Source organism: Equus asinus, chromosome 12 (genome assembly GCF_041296235.1).
Source record: "Equus asinus isolate D_3611 breed Donkey chromosome 12, EquAss-T2T_v2, whole genome shotgun sequence".
Taxonomy (NCBI): domain Eukaryota; kingdom Metazoa; phylum Chordata; class Mammalia; order Perissodactyla; family Equidae; genus Equus; species Equus asinus.
The window spans coordinates 47,015,038-47,032,575 of NC_091801.1; the positions used below are offsets into that span (position 1 = coordinate 47,015,038).

The 17,538-nt window shown below is 36.3% G+C and overlaps 1 protein-coding gene across 1 annotated transcript in view; it reads right to left on the bottom strand.

Annotated features, from left to right (window-relative positions):
• Nucleotides 1–17,538, bottom strand: part of STK3 (serine/threonine kinase 3) — a 266,921-nt gene that overhangs the window by 59,091 nt on the left and 190,292 nt on the right. The window contains exons 9-10 of the mRNA XM_044743927.2: nucleotides 15,207–15,399; nucleotides 3,217–3,392 (exon numbers count right to left, since the gene is read on the bottom strand). Coding sequence (XP_044599862.2) covers nucleotides 3,217–3,392; nucleotides 15,207–15,399 — 369 coding nt within the window. The remainder of the gene's footprint in view (nucleotides 1–3,216; nucleotides 3,393–15,206; nucleotides 15,400–17,538) is intronic.

The window sequence follows — 17,538 nt, forward strand, 5'->3', positions numbered from 1 at the left end:
GCAGCGGAGCGCGCGAACTTAACCACTCGGCCACGGGGCCAGCCCCCCTTTGTTCATTTTTTAATTGGGTTGTTTGGTGTTTTGTTGTTGAGTTGTAGGATTTCTTTATTACATCCTAGATGTTAACCCCTTATAAGATATGTGATCTGCAAATGTTTTCTCCTATTCCGTGGATTGCCTTTTCACTCTTTTGATGCCCTTTGATGCACAAAAGTGTTAATTTTGATGAAGTCCAATTCATCTACTTTTTCTTTTGTTGCCTGTACTTTTGGTGTCATTTTCAAGAAATCATGTTGGGGCCGGCCCGGTGGCGCAGCAGTTAAGTTCGCACATTCCACTTCTCGGCGGCCCAGGGTTCAACGGTTCAGATCCCGGGTGCGGATACGGCACCACTTGGCAAAAGCCATGCTGTGGTAGGCATCCCACGTATAAAACCAGTAAAGGAAGATGGGCATGGATGTCAGCTCAGCACCAGTCTTCCTCAGCAAAAAGAGGAGGATTGGCAGTAGTTAGCTCAGGGCTCATCTTTCTCAAAAAAGAAGAAAAAAAAAACAGAAATCACTGCCAAATCCAACATCATGAAGCTTTTCTCCTATGTTTTTTCTAGAAATTTTATAGTTTTAGTTCTTACATTCAGATCTTTGATTCATTTTGAGGTTTTTTTTTTTGGTGAGGAAGATTTGCCCTGAGCTAACATCCACTGCCAATCTTCTTTTTTAGCTTGAGGAAGACTAGCCCTGAGCTAACATCTGTGCTAATATTCCTCTATTTTCTGTATGTGGGATGCCTCCACAGCATGGCTGATAAGTAGAGTAGGTCCACACCCAGGATTTGAACCCATGAATCTAGGCCTCTGAAGCGGAGTGTGAGGAACTTAACCACTCGGCCATGGGGCTGGCCCCTTGAGTCAATTTTTGTATATGGTGTAACGTAAGGGCCCAACTTCATTCTTTTGCAAGTGGACATCCAGTTTTCCCAGCATCCTTTGCTGACAAGACTGTCCTTTCCCCGTTGAATGGTCTTGGTTCCCTTGTTGAAAATTATTTGACTATACATGTGATGGGTTATTTCTGGGTTCTCTATTCTACTCCACTGGTCTATACGTCTGCCTGTCTTGATTACTATAGCTTTGTTTTGATTACTGTAGCTGTGTAGTAAGTTTTGAAATCAGGAAGTATGAGACTTCCAACTTTGTCTCTCTTGTTCAAGATAGTTTTGGCTATTCGAGTCTCTTGAAATTCCACATTAATTTTAGGATGTATTCTTCTATTTCTGAAAAAAAAATGTCACTGGGATTTTGATAAAGATTGCATTGAATCTACAGATTGCTTTGGACAATACTTAACAATGTTAAGTTTCCTGATCCACGAACATGAGGTATCTTCTTTAAGGTCTTCAGCAACGTTTCATAATTTTCAGTGTACAAGTCTTTCACTTCCTTGGTTAAGATTATTCCTAAGTATTCATTATTTTTAATGCCATTGCAAATGGACACTGCAGATTCTAAGTATAGGTCTTAAGAAGCCTTGCAACTTCTGCTATCACCCTCTTGGAAGGCTACTACTGCCACATAAAAACCCCAGTCTTGCCTGATAGGGTCATACGGCCTAGCCAACTGTCGGCACAACTGCCAGACACACGAGTGAGGCAATTAAAGAGATCATTCAGGTCCAGTCAAGCTGCCCGATGATTACAGACACTTGAGAGACCCAGGTGAGACCAGAGAAAGAACCACTCAGCTGAACCTAGTCAAACTGCTTACCCACAAAATTATGAGCAAATAAAATCATTATTTTAAGCCATTAAGTTTTGGGGATGGTAGCAAAGGCTAAGTGAAACAGAATTAAATCATTTTATTGGCTATTTCTTAACTATGAAATTTACTCATTACTTTGTAGCTCATTTAAAACTATTTCCCAGAGGCTATTAAGATTTACTCCAACTGAGACAAGACAGAGTTCTTTGATGTTAAATACTCTACATTATTCATCATGATCATGAATGATTCAAAGTTTGAATGTCAGCATTCTAAATAATTTATAATTTTTTAAAAAGTAGATGCTTTAAAATGAAATCTTACTAGAACTATAGAAATACAGATTTTATTTTTCTAATTTATAACTTCAAAATTGAAAAAAATAACAAGTAGATATTATAATTAATATTTTCAGGCTACCCTGTGCCATTGCTAATATTTGCTAGCAATTAGCATTAAATATATTGAGGACAGATTTTGCAACTTTATTATCTGATTATTAAAAACTTCAAATAATCACAATATTTAGGAGAAAAGTACTTAGTCAAAATATTTATAATCTCAAAGCATTCAGAAGAATGTTAACTAAACAAAATGGCTTAATATTACTTACAAATTTTAAAGATATAAATACATTTAAAATTTTATTTACTCATAAATAAGTGTATTTATTAAGAAATATAGCTATAAAGGATTGTAGTTATTTTATGTGGAAAAAATCTTAGAGCAATACACAAAAGTAACATACTATTTAAAACATACTAAGGTAAAAACTTACTCTATAAAAATTTCTACTCCATTAAAGAAATCATTTGAGAATTTCCTCTCTCAGTATGTAGAAAGTTGCTTTAGAATTGTTTATCCGTATTATATGCATTCTTTAAAAGAAATAAATAATAAGGAGCTGGACAGAAGAAATAAAGAGAAAATGTAACAAAAGAAGCAATAAGGCACAGTTTTATATTGAAGTTTATATGCTAACTAGATATAGAAGAGGACTATTATTTCTGACAAACCAAGTGGAATTAACACTTACTAAAGTAGAAACTAATTAAGTTAACTTTCAAAGTTGAGGCAAATTTCTCAAAGTCTATGTCATAAATACCTTTGCATCATTTGTTTTGGAAACTGAAGTGACTGACTGTCAGAAGTATCTCATATTTGCATTGTTAAAAACATCTTTTGAAATAGCTGTCATTTTGTTTTAAAGAGTCTTAAATATTTCTCTAAATTTGGACAATGATTTACTTAACTATAAGCAATTATTTACATTTCTCTGCAAGTACACTTCTACAAGCAAACTATAAAAATTTTACCATTCCTCTACCCACATATACAGCTATGTATTGAATATTAATATACAGTCTATAATTTCATACACACACATGAACTATGCTTCTCAATGTGACAATAAAACAAAGAAAGATAAAACATAAATGGGAGAATTAAAATGTACTTACAAAGTCAAAGTCTCCATCTTGAGGAACTTTCCAGTTATCAGGAAAAACATTTTTGGACATAGGGAAGGGTTCATGCATGTTCTGATTACAGTTTTCATGACTCTTATTCTTGAAGTCCTGTTTATCAAAGTAGTCCATGAAAGATGGTCTTTGCACTTGTGGTGAAGTCGCATTTCCTTAGGTAAACAAAGAACACGGGAAGGGTATAAGTTCTTATATCTAAGAAGAAGTATGATTTTTATTGAAGTATGATTTTTTATTGAGTAATATATTTGCACTGGTCAAATTCAAGGCTAACACTGTCAACTTAATGAAGAACAAAGTAAAATAAAATAAAATAAGAATGAAAAAACAAAAATATCTATGCCAAATAAAAAAGTCAACTAATGATCAGGCAGAGATCTACAATATCCTTAGACTGTAGAAACGTTTCAGAATTTTGGCAGCATCTTTACCATAATTTTATTAAAAATCATTTCAGACGTATTTGAAATTTGCCAAATAAATTTTTAAACCTAAGTGTTTTTTTTTTAAACATTTAAGCCTGCACTGTTATTGTCATTGTGTACCACTATCAGCTGTAAGGAATCACAAGGACTCATCCAGGTTCCTCTTCTATCTCTTTGCTTCCTCATAGTCCTTTCTAGCTGATTCCACCTCCTCCTGGACTCCTATGATTTTGCCTGTCATATTTATATCCATGACTCCAAACTCTATTTCTCCAGCCCAGACCTTGCTTCTAAGTTCTGTATCTGACTTGCCCACTGCTTACTATTGGACTACTTGATCTAAGTTAGAGTTACCTCAAACTTACCAGTTCTAAAGCTAAACTCAAGATTTTTCCCTTCAAACCTGGGGCTCCTCCACATGCTAAAGTCAGCATTATTTACTCACCCCCCAAAGCAGTAAAGTTGAGAATTAACCCAGACTCCTATCTTCTCATCATATCAAACTGATGGTTAGGTCTTCTTAATTCTACTTCTCCATAGAGCTCTTTAAATCTAACCCTTTTCCTTTATCCAGCTACTATCTTAGCTTAGCTTCTAACCATTTCTTGCCTAGGCCACTGTAGCACCCTCCAAACTGGTCTCCCTGCTTCATCCCAGTGTTGACTTTTGCTTCATAGTGACAACATAGCAATCTTTCTAAATGCAAAGCAAATCATGTCGTTCTGCTGAGAATCGTTCAGTGGCTCCTCATTTTCTATACTGAATGATTAACGTGGAAAAGAAACATTTGAAATAACTAGATTTTTAAATCTGGCTGGTATGGTCTTGACCAGTGGTTTTCAAACTGGTTTCCTTAAAGCGCTAGAGTAAAAAAAAAAAAAGGTCCCAGTGACTACCACAAAGACATTTCCTATATAGCTCTCCATATGGTAAGTTACCTACCCTCTTAAAAACTTCTATGATGGGGAGTATACCTCCCCACAAGGAAGCCTGCTGGGTAACTCTAAGTTACAAAAAGTATTTTTTTAATGCAAACTTAAAATCTGTGCTTCTATAATTTACACTCATGTTCCAAGTAAATTCCTGTTTCATATACCAGTCTTCAAATATCTGAAGACAGTGATAATGGCTCCTGTCTCAATTGTTTTTCAGGTGAAATGTGCCCAGTTCCTTTCATATGCCATTTTTCAAACTCAACATCATCTTGTTTACTTGTCTATGGAGACATTCCAGTCAGAGGTAATATTACTAATAGTGATTTGGCCAGTCTAGGATACATTTGTAATAGTACCAATGCAGCTTAAAACTATAGTTACTATTAATGACAACTAAGTAACGTTGTTGGCTCAGGATGAGCTATAAGGTAATTTTGGTCAAAAGAATACCATACTAAAACCTTTATTTACTTTTCTTGAGGAAGATTAGCCCTGAGCTAACATCCGCCGCCAATCCTCCTTTTTGCTGAGGAAGACTGGCCCTGAGCTAACATGCGCGCCCATCTTCCTCTACCTTATATGTGGGACGCCTGCCACAGCATGGCTTGACAAGTGGTGCGTAGGTCCGCACCTAGGATCCCAACCAGTGAACCCCGGGCCAGTGAGGCAGAACGCGTCAACTTAAAGCTGCACCACTGGGCTGGCCCCCTAAAACCTTTATTTTTACTCTTTAGGAATATGAGATGAAACTGAATTGATACCTACGCCAAGTGGTGAATCAGCAAGTCTGGAATTCTTTAAATTAAACTACAAGGGTGGGGTGAGGGAGGTGTAGCTGTCAGGTAAGCATCCTATTTCCCCTTTCCTTTCCCTAGCTTTTAGAACTGCGCATTATTGGTGGATGTGAAGTTCAGGTAAGGCTGCTTAGGTAAGGATATAAGAGAGGCTGGTAATGGCAGTATTTACTCATTAAAAAAAATTTCCTTTCATTGCCTTAAAATGACATGCCTTTCCCTATTAAAACAAAGTTTTTATTGACTTCACAGTTTTTTTTTTTAAATGTGATAAAATACACATAACATAAAATTTACCATCTTAACCATTTTTAAATTTACAGTTTAGTAGTGTTAAGTATATTCACATTGTTGTGCAATTAATCTCAACTCTTTTCATCTTGCAAAATCGAGACTCTATATCCATTAAATTACAACTCCCCATTCTCCCCTCCCCACCAGTCCCAGCAACTCCCATTCTACTTTCTGTCTCTATGAATTAGACTACTCTAAATATCTCACGTAAGTGGAATCATTATAGTATTTGTCTTCTTATGATTGCCTTGTTTCACTTAGCTTAATGTCCTGAAGGTTCGTCAATGTTGTAGCATGCATCAGAATTCCTTTCCTTTTTAAGCTAAATACTACTCCATTGTATGTATATATCACATTTTGTTTATCCATTCATCTGTCAACAGACACCTGGGCTGCTTCCATCTTTTGGTTATTGTGAATAATGCTGCTATGAACATGGGTGTACAATATCTCTTCGAGACCCTGCTGATTATATATATATTTTTTCAAATAAAATATATTTTTAATTTTTACTGTATTGTTAGATTGTCAACCAAACAATCTCAGATCAGACTTCAATAATGCTTAGTATTTGAAATTATTCCTTTAAAATCTTTTTTATTTTTTTAATTGCAATAACATTGGATTATAACACTATATAGCTTTTGGGTGTACACTGTAATATATTTCGAATTCTGTGTAGATTACATCATGTTCACCACCCAAAAACTCATTATAGTTCATCCCCTCACATGTGAACCTAATCACCCCTTTTGCCCTCCCCCACTTCCCCTGTGGTAACCACCAATCCAATCTCCAATGCTATATGTTTGTTTGTCGTTGTTTTTATATTCTACTTATAAGTGAGATCATACGGTATTTGACTTTCTCCCTCTGACTAATTTCATTCAGCATAATACCCTCAAGGACCATCCATGTTGTCACAAATGGCCAGATTTCATCATTTCTTATGGCTGAGAGTATTCCATTGTGTATATATACCACATCTTCTTTATCCATTTGTCCCTTTATAGGCACCTAGGTTGCTTCCAAGTCTTGGCCATTGTGTATAATGCTGCAATGAACACAGGGGTGCATGTATCTGTATGCCTTTGCATTTTCAAGTTCTTCGGATAAATACCCAGCAGTGGAATAGCTGGATCATATGGTAGATCTATTCTTAATTTTCTGAGGATACTCCAAACTGTTTTCCATAGTGGCTGTACCAGTTTGCACTCCCACCAGCAGTGTACAAGAGTTCCCTTCTCTCCACATCCTCTCCAATATTTGTTTCCTGTCTTCTTAATTATAGCCATTCTGACCAGAGTGAGGTGATACCTCATTGTAGTTTTGATTTGCATTTCTCTGATAGCTAATGATGTTGATCATCTTTTCATATGCCTGTTGGCCATCCGTATATCTTCTTTGGAGAAATGTCTGTTCAGATCTTTTGCCCATTTTCTAATTGGATTGTTGGTTTTACTGTTGTTGAGCTGTATGAGTTCTTTGTATATTTTGGATATTAACGCCTTATCTGATATATGGTTTGCAAATATCTTCTCCCAATTGTTAGGTTGTCTTTTCGTTTTGTTGATGGTTTCCTTTGCTGTGCAGAAGCTTTTTAGTTTGATGTAGTCCCATTTGTTTATTTTTTCTTTTGTTTCCCTTGCCCAGTCAGACATGGGACTTGAAAATATGCTGCTAAGACCAATGTGAAAGAGCGCACTGCCTATGTTTTCTTCTAGAAGTTGATGGTTTCGGGTCTTACATTCAAGTCTTTAATCCATTTTGAGTTGATTTTTGTGCATGGTATAAGGGAATGGTCTACTTTCATTCTTTTGCATGTGGCTGTCCAGTTTTCCCAACACCATTTATTGAAGAGACTATTTTTCTCCACCGTATGCCCTTGGCTCCCTTGTCAAATATTAGCTGTCCATAAATGTGTGGGTTTATTTCTGGGCTCTCCATTCTGTTCCACTGATCTATGTGTCTGTTTTTGTGCCAGTACTATGCTGTTTTGATTACTATAGCTTTGTAGCATATTTTGAAATCAGGGAGTATGAGACCTCCAGCTTTGTTCGTTTTTCTCAGAAGTCCTTTGGCTATTCGCGGTCTTTTGTTGTTCCATATAAATTTTAGGATTCTTTGTTCTATTTCTGTGAAAAATGTTGTTGGAACTTTGATAGGGATTGCATTGAATCTATAGATTGCTTTAGGAAGTATGAACATTTTAACTCTGTTAATTCTTCCAATCCAAAAACATGGAATATCTTTCCATTTCTTTGTGTCATCTTCAATGTCTTTCAACGTTTTACAGTTTTCGCCGTGCAGATCTTTCACCTCTTTGATTAAGTTTATTCCTAGGTATTTTATTCTTTTTGTTGCAATTGTAAATGGGATTGTATTCTTAATTTCTCTTTCTGCTACTTCGTTATTAGTGTAGAGAAATGCAACTGATTTTTTTACATTAATTTTGTATCCCATGACTTGACTGTGTTCCTTTATTGTTTCTAAAAGTTTTTTAGTAGATTCTTTAGGGTTTTCTAGATATAAAATCATGTCGTCTGCAAAGAGTGACAGTTTCACTACTTCTTTTCTCATGTGGATCCCTTCTATTTCTTTTTCTTACCTGATTGCTGTGGCTAGAATGATTATATATTTTTAGGTTAACTATTCTAAGTTAACCAAATTTTTCTCTATATGTATGCAGACCTTTATTTGCAAGCGATCTTATTTCTTAATACCTACACAGAGGCCTTTTTCATTTCCTTGTGGGTATTTTGATGGTTGAGCCTCATCTCTGATCAAGTGAATCATTATGATACAATGTAAATAAACATGAGTAATATAATTATTAGCAAAAAAATGTTTTTTTTTTATTTTCAGCCTATGAATTATGTCTTTTAAATGTGTTTCTGTCTTTATCTTTTCTATCTTTAAACTGTAAGTTCCCTAATGCAGGAACCCAAATCCTGCACCCAAATAATTTCACAAATAAGATAATTATGCCCATCAACGAGTGTTTTTGTCTATCTACTCAGGTGTTCAACACCAATGGCCATGAGGTGAAGCTAATGACATTGTATGTGGTTTTTCAACATCATTACTTTTGAATTAGTAGAGGCTACTGGTATTTCATTACTAGCAACTATGTATTGGCAATAATAAATTTGAGAAATTATTGTGATTACTACAATTTTTAGAATGATCTATCCCAGTAGAGTCAGAAGGAATCTGAGATTCAGAATATTCATGTATTAGTGGAAAAATGGAAAAAAATACAACTGTTTATCTAAAACTCATCCTCCAATTAGAGCTGCTCAGGCTTTAGAAAGCTTGAAAATAAGTGTGAAAGACATCTGGGACCAAAATGGTACCCAGTGAAAAGATGCTGAGACATCCATCAAAATTAGGATAGTATAAAACATCAATATTTGTAGTAAACCTTCAGAACTTCAAACATTCTCATATCCAACATACAAAGCCCATGAAGAAGGAATTCCTTAGGGGCAGTTTATGAAGATAACAGCCAAAGCCACCTTTAGATTCCCTAAAAGAACAGTCTTTATCGGTATGATAAAAAATGAGCAAAATATATAGGAGAGAAAGTATAATATTTTAATGATAATACATGCTATATAAAGACATTGTGTTTATGGTATTTTATCTTCAACTTTTTTCACTAAAATCTCCTACTGTTAAAAGAAGAAACTGGTTAATTTGGCAAGCTTACATTACTGACATTTGGACAGGACACATACATTCCATTAACATTTTCAACAGATTTTAAGAACCCTTGATTTGTCTCTGGGCCTCATCATTACAAGACATCTTTCTCTATCATCAGAATTGAAATTTGGTTCCTAGGGCAACCTTTTATTCCAAAATAAAGTCCAGGAATTTAATCTCAATTATTCTCCACCTCTGCTCTTTTTATAAAATAAATAATAAAATATTACAAGTGTAGCTCAACACATTTTCTATAAAATAATTGAGTAAATAAAATCATGGGTTGGGGGGGAGAAAATCCCTTAAAGAAACCTTTGCTTAATATTCTTTACTTTTTTTTTTAAGAGAAGAGCACTTTTATAATAGAATTACATATTTATTTGTGTTGTAAGCTCTCATTTTAATCAGGCAGTCTTAAGATGGGTCACATGCATGAAAGATATCTGAGAACTTTAACATTTGGTACAACAAGCTTATATAGTAAAATGCTTATATAGTAAAATCGGAATCAGAGAGGAGAGTAAAAATGGTTTTCTTGGGAAATAACTCCTGGGAAAGCAAGAAACCATGAAGATCACCATTACCGACTGCATTTGACAAATGTATAGAAAATGTTTCATTGAAGCAAATTTCTAGATAGAATTCTTTAAAAAGTAAATTTAGTATAGGTAGGTGCCTTGGTAAAAAACAAAACAAAGACATATTATGGCACTACTAATCCACTGAAGAAAACAGCACTCCCTGACCACTGCCCTGCCCCCAGCCTTACTCCTCTGCTCCCCAGGCCAGGCCCAGCCCACACTGCTTTTATCACCTTTCCCGCTGATCAGCACTGGCTTCACTGCAGAGATGCTAGTTACAGTTTTCTCCCCTAGGAGGTATGGAACTCTTCATCCCAGAATCCTTAGGAATACCCTGGTGCTGTAATGAAGCAGTCAGTGGTCTTTTGATATACCAGTGACTCCTAATTCAGACCTTGGTATCTGAGTAAATGGAAGACTGATCTTTTCACACTGGAAACTAACACTTTTAGAGCAGCTACTCTAATAGGGCCTACATTTTAAGAGCAGCAACGTATACAGGAAAGGAGAAGGAGGAAAATAAAATCTCAAAAGTTGCTTTTCCACTACAGAGAATAAAGTGGGGAAAACTTTAATCTTTTATGAAAACATTCACAACAAAAAGTAAGATGGGCTGGGCAGGCACTTCCTTTAGAGATAGAGTAAGGAAAAGGCTGAAAAAACAGACAGTATTCTTTTCTGGAAGGAGTCAAAGAAATAAATGTCCAATCAGAAGCAAGTAATGGCAATAGAAACGGAAGAGGTAGACCAATCTCTGGGGCTGACTTAAGAAAAAAAGATAATTACTGAGAAGCTTCATTCTAGGAATCTATCCTTCCATCCCCAACAGTCCTGAGCTGCTCCTGTCCTAATCAGGAGCTTCTATCCCAAGTCCTATGAGCCACTGCTAGTGTCCCAGTGGCTCAAACTAGGCTCAAACTCAAAACTGCCTACCAAATTCTCTAGGGCTTCCCTTCCCCTCAAGGTGACAAGGTGTCTCTCCTGTGGGGAGGAGTGGGCATGTAACACAATTCTGGCCAGTGACATGTAAGATGACGATTCCTAGGAAAGCTCTATTTTCTTGATAGAGGTGCACCCCTCTGTTTCTTCTTGCTCTCTTCTCCTGCCTGGAATGCAAACTTGATGGCTAGAGATCTAGCAGTTATTCTACAAGTGGGAGGACGAGAGTAACAACCCAAAGATAGTGTCACAGAAAGCATCTTTAATGACATCGTGAAATCACTCTACCAATGCAGGACACTCTTCTTCTGGATTTCTAGTTAAACGAGAAAAGAAATTAACCCTATTTTGTTTAAACCACTGTTATTTAGGTTTTCTGGTACAGCCAAATTCAGTTCCTGATACATTTTTATTCCTAAGGGGAGCATCCAGGAAAAGGTAGGAGTAGCAACCTTCAATTTTACTATAGGAATACCCCAATTTGAAACTTAAACACCCCTATTACATAGTGGTTTACTTATCACTACATTTCAGATACATCATAATTTTAAGGGTCTTTTACAGGGTGACCTAAAAACCTATGGTAAAACACCTGTTAGGTTCTACACTCAAAATTTTGGAAAATAATCCATTCCAAAGTCAGAAATAAACATTCTCACAGAGAGTTAACAAAAGTCTAAAAATCAACTTAAATCAAAGAAGGCAGACTATTCCATTAGATTTTTCTTTCCAGATGACTTTATATCAAGATATGCTGACAATTTTTTTATCCAAATGTGTGTGCTTGTACTTCTAAATATTTTCCATTGTTTAATTTAAAACTCAGTATTAACATTTAGAGTATACCTTTGTTATACACAAAGAAAATTTTAAAAACAATTTTTAAAAGTTCCTAAGGAGAAAAATGGGTTACGTTTGTTTTAAAAGTTAACAGGAAGGGGCAGCTATAATTGCCCAATAATGTTTAATTATACAATATGAAACACACGCCCACATTGTGCTCTTGAGTCTCCAGGGAGATGCATGTTCACCAGAGTGGAACAGAGAGGATGTGTTTCTGACTTACAATTTATTTTTTTAAAAAGGGAAAAAAGAAAGAAATAAAAAAAATATTCAACAGGAGAGTGAAGCAGGAAATCTCAAGACAGTAACCACTGTCACATGTGATTGTGGTTGCTATTACAAATACTTTATTTTTATTTTTTCTTTTCTTTTTTTGTTGAGGAAGATTAGCCTTGAGCTAACATCTGCCACCATCCTCCTCTTTTTTCCTCAGGAAGACTGGCCCTGAGCTAACATCCGTGCCCATCTTCCTCTGCTTTATATGTGGGACACCTACCACAGCATGGCTTGACAAGCAGTGTGTAGGTCCGCACCCAGTATCCAAATCGGTGAACCTCGGACCACCGAAGTGAAACATGCGAACTTAACTGCTGCACCACTGGGCTGGCCCTGACAAATACTTTTCTTTAAAACACAGAAAGAATAATCACATAAAATTGACATCAATTTCTCCAGTTGCAGCTGAATTCTGACCTAACTTATAAAACCTTTTTATTTTTATAACAAATTTAATGTCAAAATTACCTTGTTCCTTAATTTTGGCCCCGTTTCCTTCAACTATTTGCTATGGAACTAAAAACCCATTAGCAATAAAGAATACAATAATCACCAATCTCTTTGTGCATGTGAAATTTTAAAGAAAAAAATTGTTTTCCTTCTCCTTCAGACATACCCCCAAACACGTACAAGGAAAGTAAATTGTGTGACTATGACACCCTTAGAAAATACACCAGCCCACCCACAATTATTCATCAACTTTCTTAATTTGCACATGTCTTCTAAACAGGTGAAGTCTTCACAGACATTTAAATACATAAAGAAAGTTTGAAAATACTTTAACAAAATGTAACTTTAATTTTTAACTTCTTAGCATGACTATGACAAAGACACAAGTGGAGGGAATCAAATAACAATTAATCATAACTTTAGTGTAATATATTTCAACATCAAAGGAATTTATGAATATTACCTAATTTGTTCTATTAAAAATATTTTAAGATGTGAGTGGTTCCACCTGATTAATGATCTTAAAAATCTGTCCTTTAATTTGTTGCCAAGAGTATAGTGAATACATATAAAACCAGGATGTTAATACAGAAGCTACTGACATCAGCTTTTTCTTAACTTCATCAGACTGTATTTTAAACAAAGGAGGATACAGACAACATGGATAAGATCCAGAGGCTATTCATAAAAAAGATTAAAAGCTTAGAAAATAATACCTGCACAAAGGTTAAAGGGACTGAAATTGTTCAGCCAGGAAAAGTCTGAGGATACAATTTAATAAGTATCCAAGTAAATCTGAAGGGTTCTTCCATAGAAAATAGTGACCAGCTGTTTTCCATCTCCAATGAGGGCAGAATAAAAGGAAAGAGGCAAACTGAAGCCCAAGGATTTTAGTTAAATAAAAGGAATGATTTCCTGTGCAAGTAATGTGCATTGTAATGGCCACTGTGTGTCTACGGAAACCCTTTGTTCAGAGGCCTTTACAAGAAAGAAAGATTTTCAGGCTGGCCCTGTGGCCGAGTGGTTAAGTTCGCATGCTCCGCTTCAATGGCCCAGGGTTTCGCCGGTTGGGATCCTGGGCGCGGACACGGCACCGCTCACCTGGCCACTCAGAGGCGGCGTCCCACATGCCACAACTAGAAGGACCCACAACTAAAATATACAACTATGTACTGGGGAGATTTGGGGAGAAAAAGCAGAAAAAAAAAGAATTATAAAGTTTGGCTAAAGGAATTTTATTAGCTGTGGAAAAGTGATGCTACATGCTGATGGAAAAATGTGTTGTGAACTGTCTTATCACAGGGCCTTTTGGATCTACAGGGCATATGACTTGTACCCTAACATTAGCTGGCTGTGGAGGCTACAAGGTCATCTGATGCAGTTGGATAACCGTGTTATGGATGCAGAAGGCCTACTCTAGTCAGAAGCCCAGCTAGGAACCCAAGTCTTAGGCTGCTTTCCAAGACAAAGGCTCAAGAGACCCACCAGTCATGGGAGATAAAAAAAATTCATATCCCACTGCCCCTTTCCACTCAAGATTAACTGTATAGCAATGTGTTGGCATTTTGTGCTTCATGGCCCTCCCTGTCAAAGTATACAACCATAATGGGCTACACAGACTAGGAAATGTGAAGAAAGCAGCAGCAGTGAGCCAAATGACTTGAAGCTATGAGGTAAGACATCACAAGGGGAGTAGCGAAAAAGAAAGGGGTAGGCGAAAAGACAACAGAAATGTCAGAAAGGAAATTCCCACCCATATCCATTTTACAGTATCAGCAAATCACTTGAATATTTATAACTTTCTAGGCTCTACAAGGCAAGAAGTCATGTATTACCACTTGTGCCATTTAGAAGCCATCCTCTGTAGTGGAAAACAGCCTAGCGCCTAGACTGCGACATTAACCACACATGACTAGGGGGGTAGGGGGAAGAGAAAGATGAGTAGGAATTAAGAGGTAATTAATCTGCTTTTGCCTAAAACTGTGAAATCACAGTGTCTCACAGTTAACTGCAATCTTGAAGAGCTATATGTGTGTGTGCATGTATGTATATACACACACACACAAAAATAGAAATGCTAGTCTGTGAAAGTATCTCTATCTTCATTACTCTGTAAGCAACAGAGATCAGAAAGAATGTCTTAATTGTCATTTTAGGCCCTGCAACACCCCTGGCTCTGTGCCTCACACATGACAAGCAGTAGTAAATTTGAACTGAACTGAATTTTCGGCATGAGTATTCCTGTCCCTTGATCCTTCTTTCTAGTGTTCTTTTCCCACCTCAGCCCTTCTTTCTTTCCTTAGCTTAAACTCCTCTGTCACTGCAGCTCAAGTGATAATTTAGACAACATGAAATAATATGATGTTCTATTTATTGGAACAGAATTTTAGGTTTACTTTTTTTAAATGGAAAAGCAAATATTAGGAACACTATCTTTTTATCTCTAACATACTTTACAAATTAAAATAAGCTATGGTTAGCATCCTTCAACAGAAAAAAGTAACATAATCCTAAGTTAAAGATATGCTGCTTTCTACTATACTAAAAAAAAAGTGTTTTTTTAAATTATTTGTGCCACACTCTTTTTACTGTTAAGTAGTAAAGCCAAGAAACAAAATTTTCCACAACTGGCTATAAAAAGTAACATATAACTCTTCTGATTTCTACAGAAATATACTTTCAAAATAGAAAATTAATGTTCAATGGGAAAAAGCCACATACTTTTCATAGTTCCATCTTCTTCTTCCTCATCCTCACTGTTTATAACCATGGTCCCCAAGTCAGATTCTAACATCGTGCTATTATGTTCAATCATGGTCTGGGCCCCTTCACTCATTGTGCTGGTGGCCCGCATCGTGCCCACACTTTCCGAACTAGTCTTCACCATGGTGTGGGAATCCAGCTCATCTTCATCCTGCAAGCAAAGTACTGCAATGAAGGAAGACTTTTCTCAGACAGCTGAATTTCTTAATTCTTAACAATAGTACAAGCATATTATACTTTTAATACTGAAAAAAACACTACTATTACTATTAATTTTAATGTGAGGATACATACACAAATGTTATCATAGGAGCCAAAGTTAACCAAAACAATCTAAAGCTTTATGTAATTAAAGCTCAAGCAACAGACACTGATGAAATAGAAGGCTGCTAGTTGTTTTTTTAAAAAGATTAAGATAGGGGCCAGCCCGGTGGTGCAGCGCTAAGTTCGCGTGTTCCACTTCTCGGTGGCCCGTGATTCATAGGTTCGGATCCCGGGTGCGGACATGGCACCGCTTGGCCACCATGCTGTGGTAGGCGTCCCACGTATAAAGTAGAGGAAGATGGGCATGGATGTTAGCTCAGGGCCAGCCTTCCTCAGCAAAAAAGAGGAGGACTGGCAGTAGTTAGCTCAGGGCTAATCTTCCTCAAAAAAAAAAAAAAAGTAAAATAAAATTCTATTAAAAAAAAGATTAAGATAGACTAGGAAATAAACTAACAAATTCTGTTTGAGAGACCAAACAATCTGCTATTGGAAAAACTTGATCATGCACTGAAATTCACTTATATGTATTCCACTTAAAGTAGAAACGAACAAGCAAAACCTAGTTCTGACAGCGACAAAATGCAAATATGGAGAACAGGAACATCCATGTTGTTCTCAGTTGTTTGCTAGCCCTCCTCTTCCTAAACCTACACGATAAATTCAGCTTTACATCTCAAAGTCTTTTGTTCTTCTTTCATGAGCCTCCCTCTCACAGAAGACTTCTTTATTCTTATGGCTTCAACTGTCTAGTATGTTGAGGACTCCCAAATCCTGAAATCTTCCTGACTTTACTTACTATTTAAATGATTAATGTTTAAAACTCAACATTCCCAAAACAGGTATCATCTCATCCATCTCCTTAGCCCCTCCTGTCTGCCTCCATTCCCAAGAACCACCACTACAAAGCAGAGTAATCTTTATTAGCAATCCGAGAATAAAACTTCACAGTCTTCTTAGGCATATTCTCTCTTTCCTTCCCTATATACAATCAGTCAACAAGTTCTTCAAAAAATCCCCTCTCAGCTCCGTCTCTTCTTTTCCATTCTCACTGCTACTGAGTAAATTCCTCATTACCTCATTTCACACCTTGGTTACGGCAGGCAGAGCTTCCTGATTGAAGAGTCTCTCCCACCCTGCCCTTCTAGAATCACACAGATGTTAGTTCAAATCCTGGCTTGAATCACTTAATAGGTATAAGACCTTTAGACAATCTATTTAAACTCTAAATTTTAGCTTTTTTCATTGGTGCTATAATGATTAAATTAAAAAGGTATGCAAAATGCCTGCATCCTACTAGGAACAAAGCAGTTTTACACCTTCTTCAAAGTACATGTATACCACACCAATCCTTCTTGCATATTATATGTATCACGATATCCTTCTACTGAAGAATCTATAATGGCTCCCAGTTCTTGCCTGCATTAAAAGCTAAACATTTCTGCCTAAATTTTAATGTCTTCTATGTTATCTTATCTGGCCAATCCTATTTTCCCATTGTTCACATATCCTTCAATATAGTCAGGCTGACCTTAACTGAGTCTCCCTCTGTCATAAACCCATATCACGCTTTACTCATTAAGACTTCCCTATTGCTCATGTGTTCTTCTCTACCCAGAATGCTCTTTCCTCTCTATTTTAACTAAATCCTACCTAGTCCCAGATCCAGTAGTTATTACCTTTATGGCTAATCAGTCTTTATTAATTATCCTCTTTTCCAAACTTCTGTCGAATTTATAATTTGCATTATACATTTTTGCATTTAAATTTATGATCTCATACTGTGAGTAATCATTTTGTAAAATCTTTTCTAAATGTGAGCACCTTATGGATAAGAATGCCTTACAGTACTTCTGAATCTCCTAAGGTGTTTCATTCAGTATTCATACAAAGTAAGCATTCATCATATATTTACTTTTTCACAGAATTATAAAATCATGGACCTTTAATAACTCAACCTTTCATTTTATATCTGAAAAAACTGAGGTCCCTAGAAAGTAAAAGATTTCTCCAACGTCACACACCTACA